The sequence below is a fragment of the Octopus bimaculoides genome, chromosome 4 (genome assembly GCF_046866305.1).
Source record: "Octopus bimaculoides isolate indiv1 chromosome 4, ASM4686630v1, whole genome shotgun sequence".
NCBI lineage: Eukaryota > Metazoa > Mollusca > Cephalopoda > Octopoda > Octopodidae > Octopus > Octopus bimaculoides.
In genome coordinates, this window is record NC_142931.1 from 120,266,764 (window position 1) to 120,287,231 (window position 20,468).

Below are 20,468 nucleotides of genomic sequence, written 5' to 3' on the forward strand. Positions count from 1 at the left end.
GCCAGCCAACTCACGCGTAACATTCCTTCGTTGGACACTAAACTCGGCTTACGAAGACCTGTCGGGGCAAGTGAAAGCGAAATCGTGATGGCACCTGTACCAGTAGATCACAAAGAGCACCGTCCGAGCGTGATCGTTGCCAGAGCACCAGCTGTCTGGCTTCCGTGCCAGTGGCACGTAAATAGCACCATTTGAGCGTGATCGTTACCAACGTCGCCTTCCTGGCACTTGGGCACGTGAAAAGACATTCGAGTGAGTTCGTTGCCAGTACCGCTGGACTGGCTCCTGTGCAGGTGGCACGTAAAATACACCATTTCGAGCATGGCCGTTGCCAGTACCTCCTGACTGGCCTTTGTGCCGGTGGCACATAAAAGCACCCACTACACTCTCGGAGTGGTTGGCGTTAGGAAGGACATCCAGCTGTAGAAACTCTGCCAAATCAGATTGGAACCTGGTGTAGCCATCTGGTTCGCCAGTCCTCAGTAAAATCGTCCAACCCATGCTAGCATGGAAAGCAGACGTTAAACGATGATGATGATGTTTCTTTGCTAAATATGTAAAATTATCCAAGTGTTTCCTCAGAAGAAAAAAGAAAAGACCAATAACATTAAGCAAGAAAGAATATATTAAATCTTTAATATATCAAACCAATATTTAAAAACAAAAGGAAAAATAAATGACAAGAGCTTAATTGTAATAGCATTTATTTCAGGTCAATGGTACAGCTATAATGCAAAAGCTTCAAAAGAAACATGGTCATGCTGTTTGATATGAGAGTTTTTATGTCTATTTAGGAACAAACCCATACCTAAACCAACAGACATCTACATGTGATGACCAAACACACCTACAAAACAGCCAAACACCATTCAAGAAACCCTAAATTCAGCTATTAAAAATGAGCCCCATCCTCTCTGCTTTATGAACTGTCAGTAAATCCAAATCAGTATTATAATATAAGATATAATAGATTGTCATATATGAGTTATGTATGGTTTCAGTTTAGAATCAAAATGTACAAACGTTAATAATAGAAAAATAATTGCCTAAATAATGTGTAAGTTACATTAATTAAGTTGTTAACATTTACAAAATTAGAAATACAAAAAAATAATAATTAGCTGGCATATTAATTGTTAAAAATTGAATCAACAAACAAAATAATTCATTTGGTGACTGGTATTTAATTTATAGGATGGTGCTTGTTTTGTGTGTAGAGTACATATGTATGTGTGTGTATATATATATATATATATATATATATAATATATCATTTATAATCTTTAGACAGTGAAAAGAAAGAAAAACAAATGGACAACAAAAGGCTTTTAATTATACTTTATCTCTGGATGGAAATTTTTTCTGTAATTTTATTGTTATCCATAAGTGATTATACAAACTGAAGTGGTTTAATATAGCAGAAGACCTGAGCACAAAATTAAATACATAAAATGTGCAATAATTAATTAGTGGGTTACTAAGCACAATTCTGGAAAAAGTTTTTTTTTTCCTTTTTACAAAATAGGTTAGAGACTGATAGCAAGTTAATTATCGACAGAACTACAACATTAACTGGATAGGGAAGCTGGCCCCAACAGTTAACAGAAAAACTGGCCAAGCTAATGGAAATGTTACAAGTTATTGGAAAACATTAAAGCTGCTTAAATGTGGTTTTTAGCAAGATAACTAATAGATTATACGGATAATATAACATGTGGAAATATAAAAAGATCATCCAGCTCAGGTGTACATAGCAGAAAAATTTGGCACTCCAAAAAAAGGAAACCAGTTTTCCACAACGTTAGAACTTGAGATAAAGTATCATTAACAATCTAATACTTAGCTTGATAAACCAAAAAAAAAAAAAAGAAAAAAAAATTAAAAGGGGAAAATTTACCATATTGCCAAGTAATTTCTTAATTTGTCTGTTATACTTCCCTATTTTTTTTTTCCTGAAATATTTTCACTGTTTTGTTTGTTTTCATTTAGGCACAGGATATATTGAAAATAAAATACAAAGAAATAAAAAAGAAATATCCTGAAAACTAGTTGCTAAGGAAACTGAAAATTCCTTACCTGAACCTTTAATTAGAGAAAATATTGATGTAATCATCATTTGAAATTAATCTATGTGATCAATAATGAAGCTGCCACAAGTTAGTTTCTTCACAGAAATTACATAAGTTTTTGTGTCTAACTCAATGTAAAACAGATTGAAGATTTTAATTTAAATGATAAATAAGATTACAGATTGAAAGTATAAAAAAAAAACATGAAAACTGATATTTTAAAGGGACTTTATTCAATCATTAAAAAAAAGAGAGGGAGAGAGAGAGAGAATGAAGAAATGAAAGAACTATGCAGTAGAGAAATGTCTTTATTTTAATACATTAAAACTACTATTCAGGTTTTAAACCCATCTAATTGAAATTGTTCAGCTATACATATTAAGGGAGAATTAGTTGTTACTTGCTAATTAATACTTATGTAATTGATTTGAAAGCTGAAATAACGTTGCACTCAGGATACAAAATTCAAACCTTGATAGGAGTAATATAATTTTTAATATAACTAAATCAAAAAATATAAATCTTATTATTTGAAAGAAGAATGTAGAGTCAACTGAAGTAATTAAAGCAACATCTAATAGTTTTTGGGTTGTTGTTTTTTTTTTTTTTTTCTTTGAATAAAGACAAGAATTTTTGATGGAATATAATAAAGAGCAATAATATTAAATTCACCACAAGAGTTTATATTAGATTCTAGAACCCACAACAAACAAGATTTTTAACAGCAGCTGTCAAATGGATATGGTAATTTTAATTTAAAATAATATTTGATCAGACTACTGAACTGGTTTTAATATGGGCAAGTTAGATGAATAGAGTTAAATTAATATTTATAATTTTGTATTTTTTTTTTTCAAAAGAGGGTGGGGAGAAAGGAAAATTATCTTGGCATTTACTATTTATCTCTGAAGGAAGGATGGGAAAAAGAAAGAAATCGAACTGGTTAGGTAAAATTAGAATTATTTCCCCATGTTCACAGCAATTGCTTAAATTTGTCATTGTAATGAATAATAAAAGTAATTGTAATCTTATCTTTAAAATTACTCAAATGATAAGAGGGACAGGAGACAGAACACAAGAACATGCTCTGAATAAGTAAAAAGCCAATAGGAGGAAGGCTGATAATATTGGGAAATATAACTTCGTTAATGTCTTTGAATTCGAACAAAGGGGATTTTTTTTGAAATTTTTGTTGTTTTTGTTTTTTACATATTTTTGTTACATTTTTTTTAAAGAACACCACCCCCGCCCATCCTAACAAACAATATTAATATCTCTTCATATCAGTTTATCCACACGATTGAGGGTTCCTGTTGCCTAAGCTGGTAAAATTTGCACATAAGGTTGCTTTTTCTCTTTCAGTGGGCATGAATAGCAATGGTATCATTGTAATAGTATTTGTCAGCACCACCATGTTGAGGAGCCACTGGATATAAGTTGAGATCAGTCACAGCTGTGGTTACAGCAGCAACTTGCCCAGAAAAAGCCCAAGTAGAAGAGCTGCGAGGAGATAAACAGCGGGATGAAGTGGGCCTCCTTGAAAGCTGGCTTGTACTGATGAAGATGATGGCTGGCTAGAGTTATAGCTTGGTGTGGAACTTAAAGTTTCTGTCATGGCAACCTTACGCAGACGTACGCTTTCATCCTGCAACAGAATGCAAACATTTACTAAAATATACATTTGAAAAGAACATCAAAGAGAAAAACAGAATAATTGTGAGTATATAACACAGCTATTTAAACAGAATTAAATTATATCGTTGTTGTTAGTTAATGAAACAATAGAGACAAATTTCTTTTTTCTATTTTTACTTTGTTTCTGAATGAGAAGATTGTAAGAGAAGCTTTTTTGGAGTAAAACAGGAAATCTGGAAGAGTTCATTATAAAGCAAATACTTTCTTAATTTCTAAGTCAGTAATCTGAGGAAATATGTTGGTATAAAGGAGATTCTAATGTGAGACATGAACAGGAAGAAATTACACATTATTGGTGGAAGAGAGGTATATAGAGTGGAGTTGGCAAGAAACTGTAAAGCAAGTGCAGAGAATAGCTCGGAGTTGGGTTGGGATCAAGCCAATAAATACTGAAAAGCCAAAACCATCATAGTAGCAGTGATACTGATAGTTATAGTAGTGTTAACAAAAGAAAAATTCAGTTTGTCAGGATGCCAATGACTGTAGGCAAACACACACACACAAAGTGACATGTTTGAATTCAATATGGAAAAAATATTCTGTTACGTAGGGAAATTTTTTTTAGCCATCAAAGAATATATTTGTGTGTGCATGTGTATGTGTGTATATATATATATATATATATATATATATATATATATATATATATAGCTTCAGAAGCTTACAAGAAACCTTCAAAATTTTAGGAAAACTAATCTAACTCAAATCTCATGTGTATTTTCCCAATAACAAAGGAAATTTTATGTTGTCGAGAATTAAAAATTCAAACTAGTTATTCAGCAGTCCCCACAACCAAGAAAAAAAAACAAATGTTTCATATCCTGCAATATGAAATATTTGAAACTAAATTGGAGTGAGGTAAATAAAACAATTTTGGATGAAATATTTAATGAAAATATCTCAGATTACTGTTACCCTCAAGTCCCATTGAGTTTCACATATTCTGGCAAGTTGCTCAACTCTAGATCAACACTGATTGAACCAACCTTTGATCAGAGAAATTCTTGCCGAGTCCTTCTAAGCCTGTGTCTCCCCACCCCACCTCCAAATGGTAGGGTGTGAATGAAGAGGAATTTGGCTGCTATTTTTAGCAGGTCAAACAACTGCACAGAAGTTCCCTCTTTGGTACTGGTAGTGTTCTATATAGTGTTACTTCAAAGCATTGACATATTCTTAGAATTACAAATAATTTTGTGTCAAAGGACATAATTTCACTCACTTTTGTTCTAAACATTTTATAAATCATCAGTCATTGAATTATCATCTTTCACTGCATATGTATTTCTATTTACTCCCCACCCCCCTATCATCCCTACATTTAATATGCTGATTCTAACTTAACTATTGCTTCTCATACAGATGGTGTCTCTGAATAATTTGGGAGGGGGGGGGGTCCAAAAATTTGCTAATTTTCCATTTGTTCATTTTTACATCCATTTTCCCATGCTAGTATGAATTAGAAGAGTATATAATTAAGGCATTGTTTTATACCCAAATGACCTTTCTGTGTGCTAACACCTGTTTTTCAGGTAAGGAATGTCTTATTTCACTTGTTAGTTGCCTATTTCTTACAAAAATATTTATCACTCATCTTAGCTATTTCAAAGATAATAAATAAAGAAAAATACTTACTCTCAGCTGATTATTTTCATCTTTAAGCTGATTCATTTCCATTATCAACCTTTTATTGCTTTCTGATGCTTTCTGCAATTCAGCTTCTACATTATTGATCTGAAAAGAAAGTTTCAAAAATGAAAAATGTAATATATATTTCATATATATATATATATATTTCTGCTGTTTTCCCCAATACACCATTCAATATATTAAACTAACCTTCTACATTGTTAATTTAAAAAATGAAAAATAAAACTTTTGCCCAATAAAATTACTCTTTAGAGAATTGAAACAAACTCAGTTGATTTGTTCATAAATGTAATTACATATTCTAGAAAAAGCTGCCAGATACTTTAACCCTTTCGTTACTATATTTCTGGCCAAAATACACCCCTCATGAGTTTCAATTAAATTCTAAAATAATCATGAATTTAGACTAGTCTCATTAAACACCTGTAACTTTTTTATTTATCAACATATTAATGTGATATTTGTAACATAATTAAAGAAAGGGTTCTTAATCAATTCTATTGCATAATTTTTGTCTCTAAGTTCTCCACGTACTGGGGGGGGGGTTACTGCTAGTGTCTCTCACATGTAAATATTGGTTCAGCTTCACAAATCGTACTTGTTCATAATACTGGAAATATATTCATCGCCAAAAGGTTCCTGATCGCTCCAGTAATTTGTTATTCTGGGTAATTGTCTAATACCCATAATAATATTTATGGCAAAAAATGCCCGTATTTCATCTACAGTTGCAGGAAACCACAAGCTATCTTTTTTTTTCCGGTTTGTTTACAATCTGCGTAACGGTTTGTTTCCGCAGTAATCATTTCAAACAAGCATGAAAAAGAAGTCTAAAGGTTTCGCTTCCTGAGAAAGACTATGGTTAGACCCTGTTTCCTCAGAAAAATTGTTAATAAAAATATTTTTAAAATCTTTTTCTGGTGTAAAATCATCCTCGCTGTTGCCGTCGCTGCTTTCAGTTTCGGATACAGAAATATCCGATTCATTATCGTTCACCACGTACTTTTGTAGCTCATTCATTCTTTTCTTCGATATCTCCATATCTTCTGTTGAAAAACCTTCAAATTCGGAATCACTGCTTGATAGCATGAAACTCCTCTTCATCTTCAAAGTTGAAAAAAATTAACGCCACAAAAAATGTGGAAAAAAATCTTCCAAAATTCACTGAGTTCAAATATCACGCCAAATAATGTCAGAGACAATAACTCAACTGTTTGCAAAGTGAAATCAGGTGTTTGAACGAATGTACTAACGAAGTTTGGGTTCAAATATACATTTAAATAACAATGGGTACGCTCGGCCGGCTAGTCTTATGAACCAAAAAAATTTTCGCCCAGCTACGGCCGGGTTAGTAACGAAAGGGTTAAACAACATCAACTGGCTATCCAACCACAGATGTTGAACCTCGTGTGTAATTGAAACTGCTTAATAACCTGAAATTTCTTGATTTGAATAACAAAAGAATTACCAATTATCATTGATTTTGTTGGAAATTTTTACTTTCAAGCCTTCTAATTGTGCCACCTAATAATAGTTATCAATAAGAAAATGTTAATCATGACAAATCTATATTTCAAACTAATTTTGTGGCACTCTAGCATGGCCACAGCTAAAATCCACAAAAATTGTTGTGTGCTTGCCATTCCTAAGATGACCAACAGCAAATTAAACCCTTTAGCATTTAAACTGGTCATATCCAGCCTAACATACCTACCCTACAATGTCATTCTAAAAACAAGCAATCCCATTGAAATCTCAAAGCTATGAGATAATACCTGACTAATTCAAAATAAAGTGAATAAATAAGAATTACATTTGATAGTAATGCTGAATGATTATGCTAAAATTAACATAGTAACATTACTTTTCAGGTTCATAAGAATTTCAGTAAATCTACTCCTTGTTCCATAAAACCTGGTTCATTTACCATCTTCATTGTCATCAAATCAGTGTAAATTCACAGAGTTCAGACTTCAGCAACTTCTATTAAAAAAAATAAATTTTCTACCACACTACTGCATTTTCAACAAGCATGTCCTTTCAATATCATTGAAATATTTGGATGCATTTCAAGAACAGATTAGGTCAACACGATATACTTAATTCTATATTAAAAAAATTCTAATTTTGCTCTAAAACAATTTGGAGCTTATAACTCCTAGAGAGAGGTATGACATTGTTTTAAAGCACGTTTAGAAATACTTTCATATAGAAAAATGAGTCTGTAGAATACGAAGTAGAACAGCACATGGTGAGTGTGCTGGAGCAAACCCATACAACCCACACTGGATATGGAAAAATAGGGGTAAAGCAATACTCTCTGCAGCAGGTAACAATTTCCTCAAACTATACACTTAATCTATGGACTTTCATAAAAATTGTAACTTAATTTGACGGTCCTAAAACAATTTGTCCTAAATAATTTGACAGTCTTAAAACACATTCATATTTTTTTTTTAAATTAGAATTAAAACATATCTACAATTATGATTTTAAAAGATGGAGATGGAAAACATTTTATTTTTATCACTGCATTTTGTTAAATAATTGTTATCAAAGATACGAGTTAAATTTGGCCCAGTAACTTTAGTGAGGTAGAAAATGAATAAGTAATATAAATATTGGATTATCTAAGCAAAAAGCTTTTGAGGATTATGTCAGTACAAAGTGTAGTTAAGTTTTATCATCGTTCGTTATATAAGCCATACGTATAAATGGGAATAAACTATCCTGCTCTATTTATATGCACAAGCATTAAAATTACTCCCTTGGTTCCTGCCATTATCACCAACATGATGATCTTACAACTGTTATGTAAACAATTATAAAATCATAATGTAGCATATTTAGAAAAGAAGAATCTTGTAAATCAGGTTAAACAATAACAGAGCTGAAATAAAATATTATATGTAAACATTTAGTAAGAAAGGGAAAAAAATTATTTCACTAGTTGTTCATTTTCTCTCGAGTAACTCATTGACCTACCTCGGTACTGAAAGAAAAAGGCCAACTTAAATTATTTAGAATGTAAGAGGAAATAAAAACCAAGGGAATAGGATGATATTGTATAATCCATCATGATTGACAATTAGAATGAAGTTGTGTCTATCAACACTTTTGCAAATGTGAATAATATATGGCATTTTTTAAAACTTATCAGGCAATGTAACATATCAGCTTACACAGTATATAATTATTAACACAAATTTAATGTCATTCAATAATAAATTAATTATTGATGTTAATAACTCATGCTGGGATAAAAATGAAACAGATTATGGGTAGGTTTCTGACATCTAAATGCTAAATTCATAAATATAATTAGAGTGCATGAACTTTATACTTTGCACATTCTAAAATTACTCCAAACATTTTTTATCATTTCCTATACACAATCTCATATGAAAATTACACCATACTCAATCAAACAATAACTTACTTTCTAAAACTTTACAAAAATAGGAGGGATAAGTCCTAAGTCACTAAAATTGTTTATAATAAATTTTCTAATATAGACAAATGTATAATACAGTGATCTTTTTTTATTCTAGAATTCTCTGTGCAACAAAAGGATATTATCACATATACTGAAAAGGAAATCATAAATGAAATTTTTCACTAGAATGGGTTTAGAAATTCATATAGTATTTAGGAATCAAAATACAACATTCTGCTAAGGTAAGTTTATTGATGCTTGTACATTTTTGTAGAAAACTGGAAAAGTTTAAGATTTCAAGGAAGCAAATGCTAATAATCAAGTTACAGATCTGATGAAGAGAGTCATTAAAAAAACTATTCTTAGAAAGTAATCAGACAGCACTTTGCAACATGGCTCTGCTCCAGATCGCAACAAAAGATTTACTTTATTAATATTGGGAAAACTGTAAGAGATAATAGGAAAATAACTATTTTGTCTTAGTTAAATAACAGAACATATCCAAAAGGATTACTTTTTACAGTTAAGAAGGCTTGTGCAAAATGCACATTTTTCGATTCTTTGCCTGTCCAAGTGCACTTAAACATTTAACCCTTTAGCATTCAGATTATTCTGTCATATGTAACACCTGTTTTATTCACATTTTCAATTAATTATATATCATTTCATAGCTTTGAGATTTCAATGATGTGATTGCTTATTTTTAGAATGATATTGTAGATAGAGGAGGTGTGAGAGGCTGGATCTAGCCATTTTGAACATAGAACAGATACACTATTCAGGCCTGATATGGCCAGTTTAAATGCTAATGTGCACCATTCATTATTATCAGACTATTTAGAAACTACATGGTTCTTTTAGGTAAAGTCTTACCTTTAAAGTAGCAACACATAAAAATGCTCAATTCCAACTTTTGAACATGTATCTCTCTCAGTTGGTATTGGGAGATTCTAGTAGTCATTATATAAAAACACCAAATACTTTGTGTTGAAGTAAAAAACTTTACAATGAAGGATATTTTGAAGCTAATGCTAATATTTAAAAGATAAAAATATATCTAATGCATTGTTGTTGAAATCTAATGAAACAAAGAATAAATTTGACAATTTAATATTCTAAAGTATAAATCATCATTCTTGTGATATCTTCACGTCTACATTTCTATACTGGTAACCATTTAATAAAAAAGCTCTACCCTAGTTCTTATATATTTGATCACTTCAGCTAGGCCCCAACTTCCTTAAATAACATTTAACTACATAATTCCATATAATCTTTGGCCAACACCAACTTGATAGCTTCTTAAACCTAGTTTATGTCATAACTTATATAAATCCAAATGAAGGCAATAATAAAAATATTCTCAACACAAGTCTCTAAAATTCAAGTTACAAATCTGGAAAGCTAATGTTAACTCATCTTACTTGGTCTTCTAATCAAGTTTATGACCACACTTTTAAGGGACAAAAAATATATATAGTTAGCATACAGTTTATGTAGTGCCTCAGATATCCAAGAATTAAATTGGTTAGAGAAAATTTGAATGGTATATAATGCAAGTTATGACACAAACTAGGCTAAAAGCTATCAAGTTGGTGCTTGATTTCAACTGGTATTGACTAAAGGTAACATGAAATGATGTAGTTAAATGTTTATTTCATTTCAGTAAATTACTTTTCTTGTTCTAATAAACCAACAGAACCCACCCCATTCCCAAGTCATTACTTAAGGACATACATAAACTTCCTATAATGGATATCATGGCTTACATCATAAAATAAGTAGCTATGCAACTTTTATTGGCACAACTTTGATAGTCTCTTCTCAACATTTTACATTTTTATAGGTTGAGTAAATCTGTAAATTTTTTTCTAAGGAAGTGCATCTACCCATAAGTTCAGTTAACTGTTACATGGAAGTAACTTTTATTCCTTATATGTAGCATATGAGGCCAGAATTCTCACAACTAACAACAATCAAGGAAAATTTTTGTAACACTTAAAATCTCTCTTATAAAAAAAACCTTCACATACAAACTTAAAATGAATTAAAGCATTATTTCAAGCATACTTTAGGATGTACTTAATATAAATAAATATGCTTTCTCTATAAACACAATTTTATATGACATACAAACATTTCACTGAACTAAATATAAATAGAAATAATAGGAACATGCAAAGCAATTTGGAAGTTTCTTGCACTATAAAACAAAACAAATGCTAATTTTGTTTTTCAGTAAGCCAAGAGCAATGGATACCACATATGTCTCACAGAATGTACTAGAACAGAGCTATTCTTGAAGCAGACAAGAATTTAAGGAGCCTGGAAAACAAAACATCATATACTTCTGGACCTGAAAACATCATTTATAGTTCTAAGTGAACAGTTACCAATCATGAAGAAACATAGCTCATTACAACATTCAAGCAGACTTCTCTCATTACAATCTCTAGCAAGTGATCAGTTACTAACAAGAGGAATTTTCATTGTTAGGTGAGCCATGAAACCATAGCAGCTTTCTTTAGCAAGCTACTTGGCGCTATTTTAAACTTGTGTCATAGCAACACTTTTAGCTGTTGTTAGAATGAAGAGGTAGAACTGCAAATAAATTTAAGTAAAAAAAAAAAAAAAGTACATTCAAGTATGAAGAATGTTATATTACAACAGAACCAATTGTTTTATTTATTTATGGTTATAGTGTTGCTGAGGCAAAAAGGAAGACAATCTTATTCATTGCAATTTATGATAAATATTTAAAAACTGAACTCTTTGTTGGTCATTAAAGCCTAGAGATTGTTCTTAACTTCAGTTTTTGTATGTTAAGCAGATGAGAGAGATTCTCTTAAACAGGGTGCTTATTCTATTGTAGGCAACATCTTAGAAAGCCTGGTGCCTTTTCAGCTATAAATGAACTGAAGCAAGTAAATTATCTTTTCCAGAAAAAAACAAAGAAACACATGCAGTGAAATAGAAACTTCTTAGTCATGAGCTAGTTGCCTAATACCTTAATACTTTACCAATTTTGACTGTTCTAATGGGAATAGGTATTTAATCATGTTTGCAAGTTACAAGCTTTAAGCATACAAATAACTAAAATTCAGATTTCTAATTAAGAGCTCATTTCTCATCATAATTTACTTCACCAAACACAAGGTGAATATTTTGACCCTTCAGGCTACAGCACTAATTTAGCACAACACTAGTATATAATTTATCAATCTACAGACATAAAGAACACTGCCATCATAGGAAATGCTTTGATAGTTAAACTGTTTTAAAAATAATTGAAATTTAATTTGTTCAGCATACTGCATTTAAAACACGAAACAGTATCAAATATCACAAACATCAATTTTCATCCATTTCTCCATGCTGACATGGTTTAGACAATAGTATCTTGTTACTTGTCATGGCTCTGTCACATGAGACATATACCAATAGAGAAGACTATCAGTCATTGAAGAGTATATCATGTTTTACAGTCGAATGCCCCTCCTATCATCAACCACTTTACAACAGGGGCTAGGCACATTTTACTAGCTCTAAAGATACCTGCAACAGGACTAGAGAGTCTTCTCTGACCTGCACCAGTTTTTCATCCAATAACTCCTCTCCACATTGGCAACCATCATTCTGGTTTGTGGAGTTGACATTTACTTTTTTTCTTAATACTATTTTGGTGGGGAAGATTTTTTTTATTTTTAGAGGCTGTCTGCAGTAAGGACAACAGTCTAAGGTGGTTAGGCATAAATGTTGTTCTCATTGTCAACAGAGTTAAGCTCACAGTCATAGTCTCAGCTGAAAGTGAGGTTTTCTCTACGATGTAGTTACAGAAAAAGGAGTATTAAGCTACTAAGAGCAGCTGCACTAATGACAGCAGGGCCTGCATTGCCATTTTTGGGAAAGGGGTTGTAGGGTGGGTGCATAAGTCATCGGTTTCATTATTGTTGTCATCTAACACTAATGTGTAATATAAGTCAAATCTTAAAATTAGTAACATCATGCTAGGCTCTAACTCAGGTGTCCAGAAGTATGTTTCACAATCACATGGTTCCACGCTAATACGAATGCACAGCACTGAGCAGTGTCTTGTGCAAAAGTCATGAGTAAAACTGAGCAGATGATAAGCCATCAGATGAAGTGTACTTAATTCTGAGTAAAAGAGCCAGTCCATCACCCAGTTGATCCACCTGACCTATAAGTGCTTTCAGCATTCAGACAAGATATCATGCTGCTTACTATTGTATCAACCCATAAGTCAAAGCTTCATCTTGCTTGTCTCAGAGCCAGCAAAATAAGATCAAGGGTGCTGCCCTTCTTCCCATGACTAAATAAGATAACACATCTAATCAATGTAGATATCCTGTATTAGATGCAAACAAATGGGAAAAGTTTACGGTACAGCCCTCTTTTAACTATGAAAACATAAATGGATGAAAAGCATATTATATGACATATGGGTTACTAATGTCGAAGGAGTGCCTGAAAGAAATATGGAATAATGTGAGTATAATAACTGAGTGTGCAAAAAAAAAAAAGAGACAAGTACAAATGAGCCAGAAAAGAAAGTGGATATTAAAAGTATCAGTTGTTTTCTATAAGAGGAGTTATTAATATAATGCAAATAGATTCAGTATTTTGTGTGAAACATATTCATACATAACAAGAAAATACGTAAAGCAGAGCCAGTTCTAAGAAATTGTAGATTTTTACAAATGAAGTGATCAAGATAAACTGTTGTGTACAACCATTCAATAAATGTTACAACAGATTGTTGTTATTATTATTACCATTTTTTTAAAAAATCTTTTAGAACTTAACGATTTACAAAAATTATTCAAACCCATTCAGATAAAAATTCAAAAACAATCTTAACTATATTTTCACATAATGGCCACTTGAACAAAATGCAGAAAAATCAAAATTTTTTTAAGTGATGCACAAGATATTCAATATATGATAATGAGAATCATAAAATAAGCACAATGAAGTTGTTACATTGAATATTATAATTTCTTTTCAGAGACAAAAATAGAATAAGCACCAAATCTTAGCCATTTTAGAAAACTTGATGTAACCTCTATTAAAGATATCATAAATGACATATACCTTTTGGACTCTGACATTTTGTTATAGTCAAGAAGGTTGAAGTATATATATATTCAACGGACTTGCAAACATGCTCATTTTTAACTTTCACAATATATCATTTCTATTATGATAAATAATCTCTGCCATAGAGGATACAAGGGTTGTTGACATTTATAATTGCAAAAAAATTAGAAGCAACAATTTCTCCATTAATAACTTTAGTAATGGTTAAATGATTGAAATAAAGTACATATGTCAGTGTAGGTCATGTTACAATCCTTGAACACAGGAACTTACTCTACAGCCTTTAACAACTATAAATCTATATTTTCTGAGATGCAATGATTCTGAACAGCAATAAAGGGATAAAAAATGAAAACAAGGACATAAAGCATGACAGAGTAATAGAAAAATTTAGGATAAAATAAATGAAATTCACACAAAATCCCAAAGGATGCTATATTGGAAAACATCTCCAGCCGCTGCTGAGGCAGTTGCAATCAAGCAGTCAGCAGCATTTCCATAGCCCATTTCCAACTAATTGCCTGACTAGTACTACGTATCAAGTTAAGAAATAGGAATCAAGCATTAGTCATGATGTGGTGATTGGCATTTCACCAACAAAACACTCATGAAAATAAATTTATAGACCTATCAAAACTATCAATGCTAAACTTATTCAGTCAAACCATATTTTAATTTCCTTTTAACCCAGATAAGCATTTTTTTTTTTTTTTCTTGACCATTTAAAATTTAGCTGACCACATTTGATAGCAACTATAGAATTTGACACTCCAAAATTAAATCTTTTTACAAACAGTATACACTCACTCCATCTTTAACCAACATTTTTATACAAGAGTAATATAAATTTACTATGGTATTATAAGCGGTAAATGAAATCACTGCAGGTTTCATTTACTCAAAGCATTTACATCTATTTCAGCAAAAACTAGTATTATATTACAATATCTTAGCAGTTCAAAAATGTTTATATTCAATTATGAATATAGTTCACACCCTGACTATTTTAAAGTGATCTTACTTCCCCATCCTGTGAAACATTATATTGTATTTCACTCAAAAGCAAAATTACATATAACAGGGTACAGTGCAAATTATGAGGGCTTTTATTTCAGTATCATGATAAACATACTTGATGGAATTCTCACAAATTGTGAGCTAAAATATATATTACATTTCAATAATTGTGAAATAGACATTAAGCAAAAAAAAAGAAAAAATATGGTTCCCTTTGTAAATGTTTCTATTTATTTTAATAAATATGTCTGATGCCATCTTAATTCATTTTAATGAAGAAAGCATGAAAGTTTTCATGCAAATGCTTTCCTCCACTCCTGCCAACCCACTGTTTTCATATATAAATACACACAGTAGTTTTCTAGAAAATGGTTGGAGATTGAAACATTTTTAGTTACAATAAACATACAAGGTAATCTTAACAGTCCCACCACCTAAAATATATTTATATCAAGACAATGTGATAAACACACGTGCATTAACATTTAATTTGTACTGAATCAGGAAAAGAGACAAAGTCAGCTTCAGTACTTTGTTCTGACAATTTGGAGCTAAAGATGAGAGAAGCTACATCAATGTTGAGGTCATACAATAATGTTGCAAAAATCTTTGAAAATCAAAGTCTAATAATGCAATCATTTATTTCATCTTTGTAAAATGGAAAGAATTTTAACACTTTTATTTCTGTTTTTGTTCAAATGGTGGGCTATAGCAATGTCAACTTCCAACTCAAATTCAGCTGCAATATTGCTGTACAAGATACAACTGATGCAACCAGAGTTGAACTTTTGCAACTTTTACACCGACAAAGTCAGGCAGAGTTTGCCATGATGTCACATAAAAATTGACTCACACATGACAGCCTTGATTTACTTCTCCCATTCATTTTCATTGAGAATTTCAATCGAACTCAAAACTGCCCAAAATATGCTTCTGCTATAAATTTCTTGAGACGCATTACAGCAAATCCAAAAATACATGTGCAGCAAAAAAAAAAAAAAAAAAAACTTTTCCTGGTTCACTGACAAAGCAAATCAGAAGGTAACCCTTCATTTGTACACTATCTAAGACTCTTTGTCAAGAATGCAACTGCAAGAGTTGATCTGGCAACCTATAAATGTTAATGTGCAACATTCCCAGAATGTCTTGACATACCACTACTAATCTCAACTTTTGTGATGCCAGAAATTGAGCCAGAATACTAGCATCGGCCTACTATGATAATCGGGCCTTTTAGTTGTATCAAACACATGCTAGCATGGAAAGCGGACGTTAAACGAAAAACATGCTACTGTTAAACATGACTTTACTGAACAACTCAATCTAATGGTGAACATCATACCATATCAAACTTTGAAAGAAAGTTCTCAAAAATATTTTGTTTTGTGGCTATGTTGTGTTTTGCTAGTTGGCAAAAATAATTTTTTTTAAATCTGCCAACATTGCAAGAAGCCAAGACCACTATTAAGTGCCTGCTTGTAGAAAAGTGGTCAGGTTTGGAATATCAATATTAACCTCAATCAGAAAAACATTTATCAACATTGTCTATATAGCCCAAACTTAGCAATATCAACACAAAAAGCCTCATTGGATACTCTAATATACACTTAAACACAAGCATATACTTTTATTGGAACTACAGTGAAAGACAGTTTCACTGTTTTATTCTCACAAAATATAAATCTGACATTAAAAACGGAAAGAAAGTACACAAATACTGACATGGAGTAAAGCTGCAATAAGCATTAAAAACTTGAATCTAACAAGGCTATCATTTCTTTTAACATCTGGTGAAAAAAGTACAATACAAACAAATGGCAATACATTAATATATTTAATGTCATTTTGTTTTTAAAGATGTATCTTAAGGCTTCTTACACGAAGAGTATTGAATGATGATTAATTTGAACTGTGACAAGATTGTAGTTGGAGGAAATAAAAATAGTCAGGAAAAGAGTTCTCAGGATACAGGAGTTGGTATAGAAGGGGGATTAGCATATTAAATGCATTTCAAGTGTAGATGAGTCCAGAAATTTGATAGTAGGCCAGTCAGTGGTAAGCAAATGCCACTATTAGGTAGAAAAGACCAAGTCTACAAACAGCAGATATCCCATCAAAATCTGTAGACATTTTTGTAGTGTAGAGTATATCTATTTTTAACAGAGTTAGCAGTTGTTCAAGGTTGAAATTATTTCAGGTACTAAAACAAATTTTCAATGTTCCAACTTAAACTCCTTCAGAAGTAATTCAGAGCCTCTCTGTAAGAGATTGGAAACTGTGAGGTGTAGAGTCTTTAAAGAAAACAGTCATGTTGTGCACTGTTCATTTGCAGAGAGGATGTTGAAATTTTATTTTACCGAAACATGAAAATGTCTGTTTTGAGAACAACAACTTTTGCAAGAAAATTGCAGTCTCCATTATGATAGATGCCTAGATTGTGTGGGCGAGGTTGGTATGTAAAAACTGATAGTAGGGTGGCACAAAGGAAGCAGAGGTATGGTGTTGATGAAAGAAAGTTAGTTAGATAATACATGAAACAAAATTACCAAGTGATTCGTTAGGAAGCTTCAGCTGAAGGAGTTAATAGAAAAAGAGTAGCATTGTCATTTTTATTTTATGCCATACAAGGTAGAAAAGTTTGCTGATATCAAGGGCAACAACTTTGCAAAAGTAAAATTTCAAAAGCAAGATACTGACTGAATGTGCAAAATTAAAGTGGGTGTCTTCAATTGAATGACTGAAGACAGATATAATCAGAAAGGTTCGTGTAAACTATCAATTTAGAAATGTGGAACAAAAAGATGATAATAATAATAATAAATAAGAAGCTAAATAAAAGAGGTTGAGGCATAGAATTGTTTTCATATTTTGAGAAATTAGAACAGAAGCTAATTTAAGGACCTAGTGCTCCTAAGTGAGAGGATTGCACTTATCAATTCTAATTAACCTTTTCGATATGTTTTAAGATCCCTGAAAAGAAGTTAGCTAAAATAAACAGCAACATATTTACTAAAAATGTTAAAATAAGCTATGGTGACAACATAGGATTGTTTTTTCTATTTACATGTAAATGAAACAAAAATTCACAATTTTGTAATTAAGATAAAAATCAACGATAATAATTAGAAGGTGCCAACAAAATTTCCAAAAATATACCTACAGTTTTAAAACTTACTTTAGGAGATGCCTGTCGCTCTTGCTGTGCATGTTTCGCATTAGTTTGGTTAACTGCCTCTTCCAGCACCTCCACATTGTTCTAGATGATGGGGAAAAGGAGCACAACATTTCAGTTTCTTGCACAACACAGGGTAGATTAAAAACATGCATAGTTTAATCATACCAGTTTTAAGTAAACGTTCCGCCATTTGCAAAAGTACTGATATACTTAGCAAATAACAACCATTACATCATGCATTGTATTTAGTATTTTAAACACTTAGGATGAAACTTTTTATAAAGCGGTTAGAAACTGGTTATTTGTAACAATGTTAGAGGCTGGTTATTTTTAACAATGTTAGTAACAGCAGCAAAAACATGATGTAAGTCTAACTCTATCTTAAATATATTCACAAAGTATTTATAGCATACTCTTTTCTAGTTTCCGATGTTTGATGCCATTTTCATTTTATTACCATTTTACCAAGTATACAATTTAGCCCCACTGAAAAGTAAAGTAAGTTTTCTCCATAACCAGACATGTTTTTATGGAGGATTGGGAATGAAGGACACTGCATGCATGACAGTGACATTCGTTTATAACCATTACATGAGGTTCAGGCAAGGAGAGACTCTATCATACGCACATACAAAAGGCTTCTACCAGTTTCTACCACTGGTCAGCTCAGTGCTATAGCAGATGCTTGCCTAAGGTGCCATACAGTGGGATTGAACTTAGAACCATGTGGTTGGAAAGCAAACTTCTTACCACACAGCCATGCCTGCACCAACATTATAAATAACCTATAAACAGTCTAAATACACTATAAATAGCCATAAACAAGTTAGTATACACTATAAATAGCTATATCTATATACAGTATAAATAGCTAAATCTATAAACAACTCTGCATACACTATAAATAGCTAAGTCTATATAAATTAGAAATAGCTGAAAAGCCTGTATATACTATAAATAGCTAAATCTGTGGTGTAACCACTGTTTACTTTTCACAGCATGACTAAATTCTATGCTTTTGGAGTTATAACCACTAGAGAGAACATCCATATCTATCTAGCAGTCAAGTATCACAATACCAAATGAGTTGGATCTTGTTCTACTCAGAGAATTAAGCCAACTATTCTGTTAGAGCGTTACATCATTTTCCACAGGCATTTTTCTTAAAACTTATCCAGTAAAATGATTTATGGAGTTACAAACATACATGACCACTAATAGTTGATGATGACTGTCCATAGGAAACGTCAAGAGTTAGAAGTAAATCTACCACTTCCAGTGCTTTCTGCTCATAGCTGCCATGAGTATCATGTCAAATCTCTCAAGTTATGTTTAGCCATGTATCTCAAACTGGGGTCCACCCTAGTTTCTCTAGTATTACCCAGGTAACTATTATTAGACTATCCTGGTAACTAACATGCCAAAACTAGTGGAGACTTAAATGTACCAATATTTCTACAATGTTCAGAAGATTGGCTTTCTATAAGACTGAGGATATTTGCAACCTTATCTTTTCATGACCTGAAATGCATGCAGTTTTTTTTAATCATTATTCATGCATGCAACCTCTATAATAGAGTGAATAATATTATTGCCTGGCATACTTTGTGCTTCATTTGAGTCAACACATGCTTGTTACTCTTTCAACCTTCCAAATGCTGAGCTGGCCCTGCTCATCCTGTGATTGAGTTCATCAATGAGTTGACATACCATCGTTTGTAATTGGCTGACCTCTGCCAGACCCTGCCATCTAATGATGACTGTATTCAAGCTGTGCCACTTGGATTGAATCCGGATTTGGCTGGCAAAGAATTAAACTTTGTAATTACACTAACAAAGATAAGGATATGAACTTCAGTGAACAACAATTCTCTTACTAACATAGATGGTATTTGTCATAGCTTTCAGGTACAATACTTTAAGCAGATTAGCATCAAGTATCTTCAGTATACATTTACTTTACAGCATGCTTTCTCAAACATCACTGACAAAGCACACAGCCATCCAAACTGTGTAAAGCTGGGACAGACCAGGATGGCCTGAGCACTTTTACCAGTGTTTATCGGATGTCATTAAATCTGAGCCTTCTTAACATCTGCCACAAGCCCAACCAAAAGTTTAAGTCAACAAGGACTACATACAATGTTTCTCTTTGCCATTTTCCTACATTTTTGTTGGAATCCTGTCTACTCTTGGCCCATTTCTAAAAGCGACCCAAGGTGACCAATGCACTCAGTGAATAACTGTATTGTAACATCACATTTTCCAAAGTTTCCAGCTCAATGTGACCTGGTACAGTGAGCAATGATTG

At 32.1% G+C, this 20,468-nt stretch overlaps 1 protein-coding gene across 5 annotated transcripts in view; it reads right to left on the bottom strand.

Moving 5' to 3' along the window:
* Positions 1 to 1,323: 1,323 nt before the first annotated feature.
* The window catches only part of LOC106874863 (vesicle-associated membrane protein-associated protein A), an 80,255-nt gene continuing 61,110 nt past the window's right edge, over positions 1,324 to 20,468 (bottom strand). For 2 of the 5 annotated variants that reach the window (XM_014922759.3, XM_089351248.1), the window contains 3 exons: positions 18,158 to 18,238; positions 5,397 to 5,495; positions 1,324 to 3,714 (listed from right to left, as the gene is read on the bottom strand). In XM_014922759.3, the coding sequence (XP_014778245.1) occupies positions 3,529 to 3,714; positions 5,397 to 5,495; positions 18,158 to 18,238 (366 nt within the window). In that variant the 3' untranslated portion in view covers positions 1,324 to 3,528. Of the gene's footprint in view, positions 3,715 to 5,396; positions 5,496 to 18,142; positions 18,239 to 20,468 lie in introns of all 5 variants that reach the window. The other 3 variants (XM_014922758.3, XM_052967392.2, XM_052967393.2) reach the window with 2 other exon arrangements.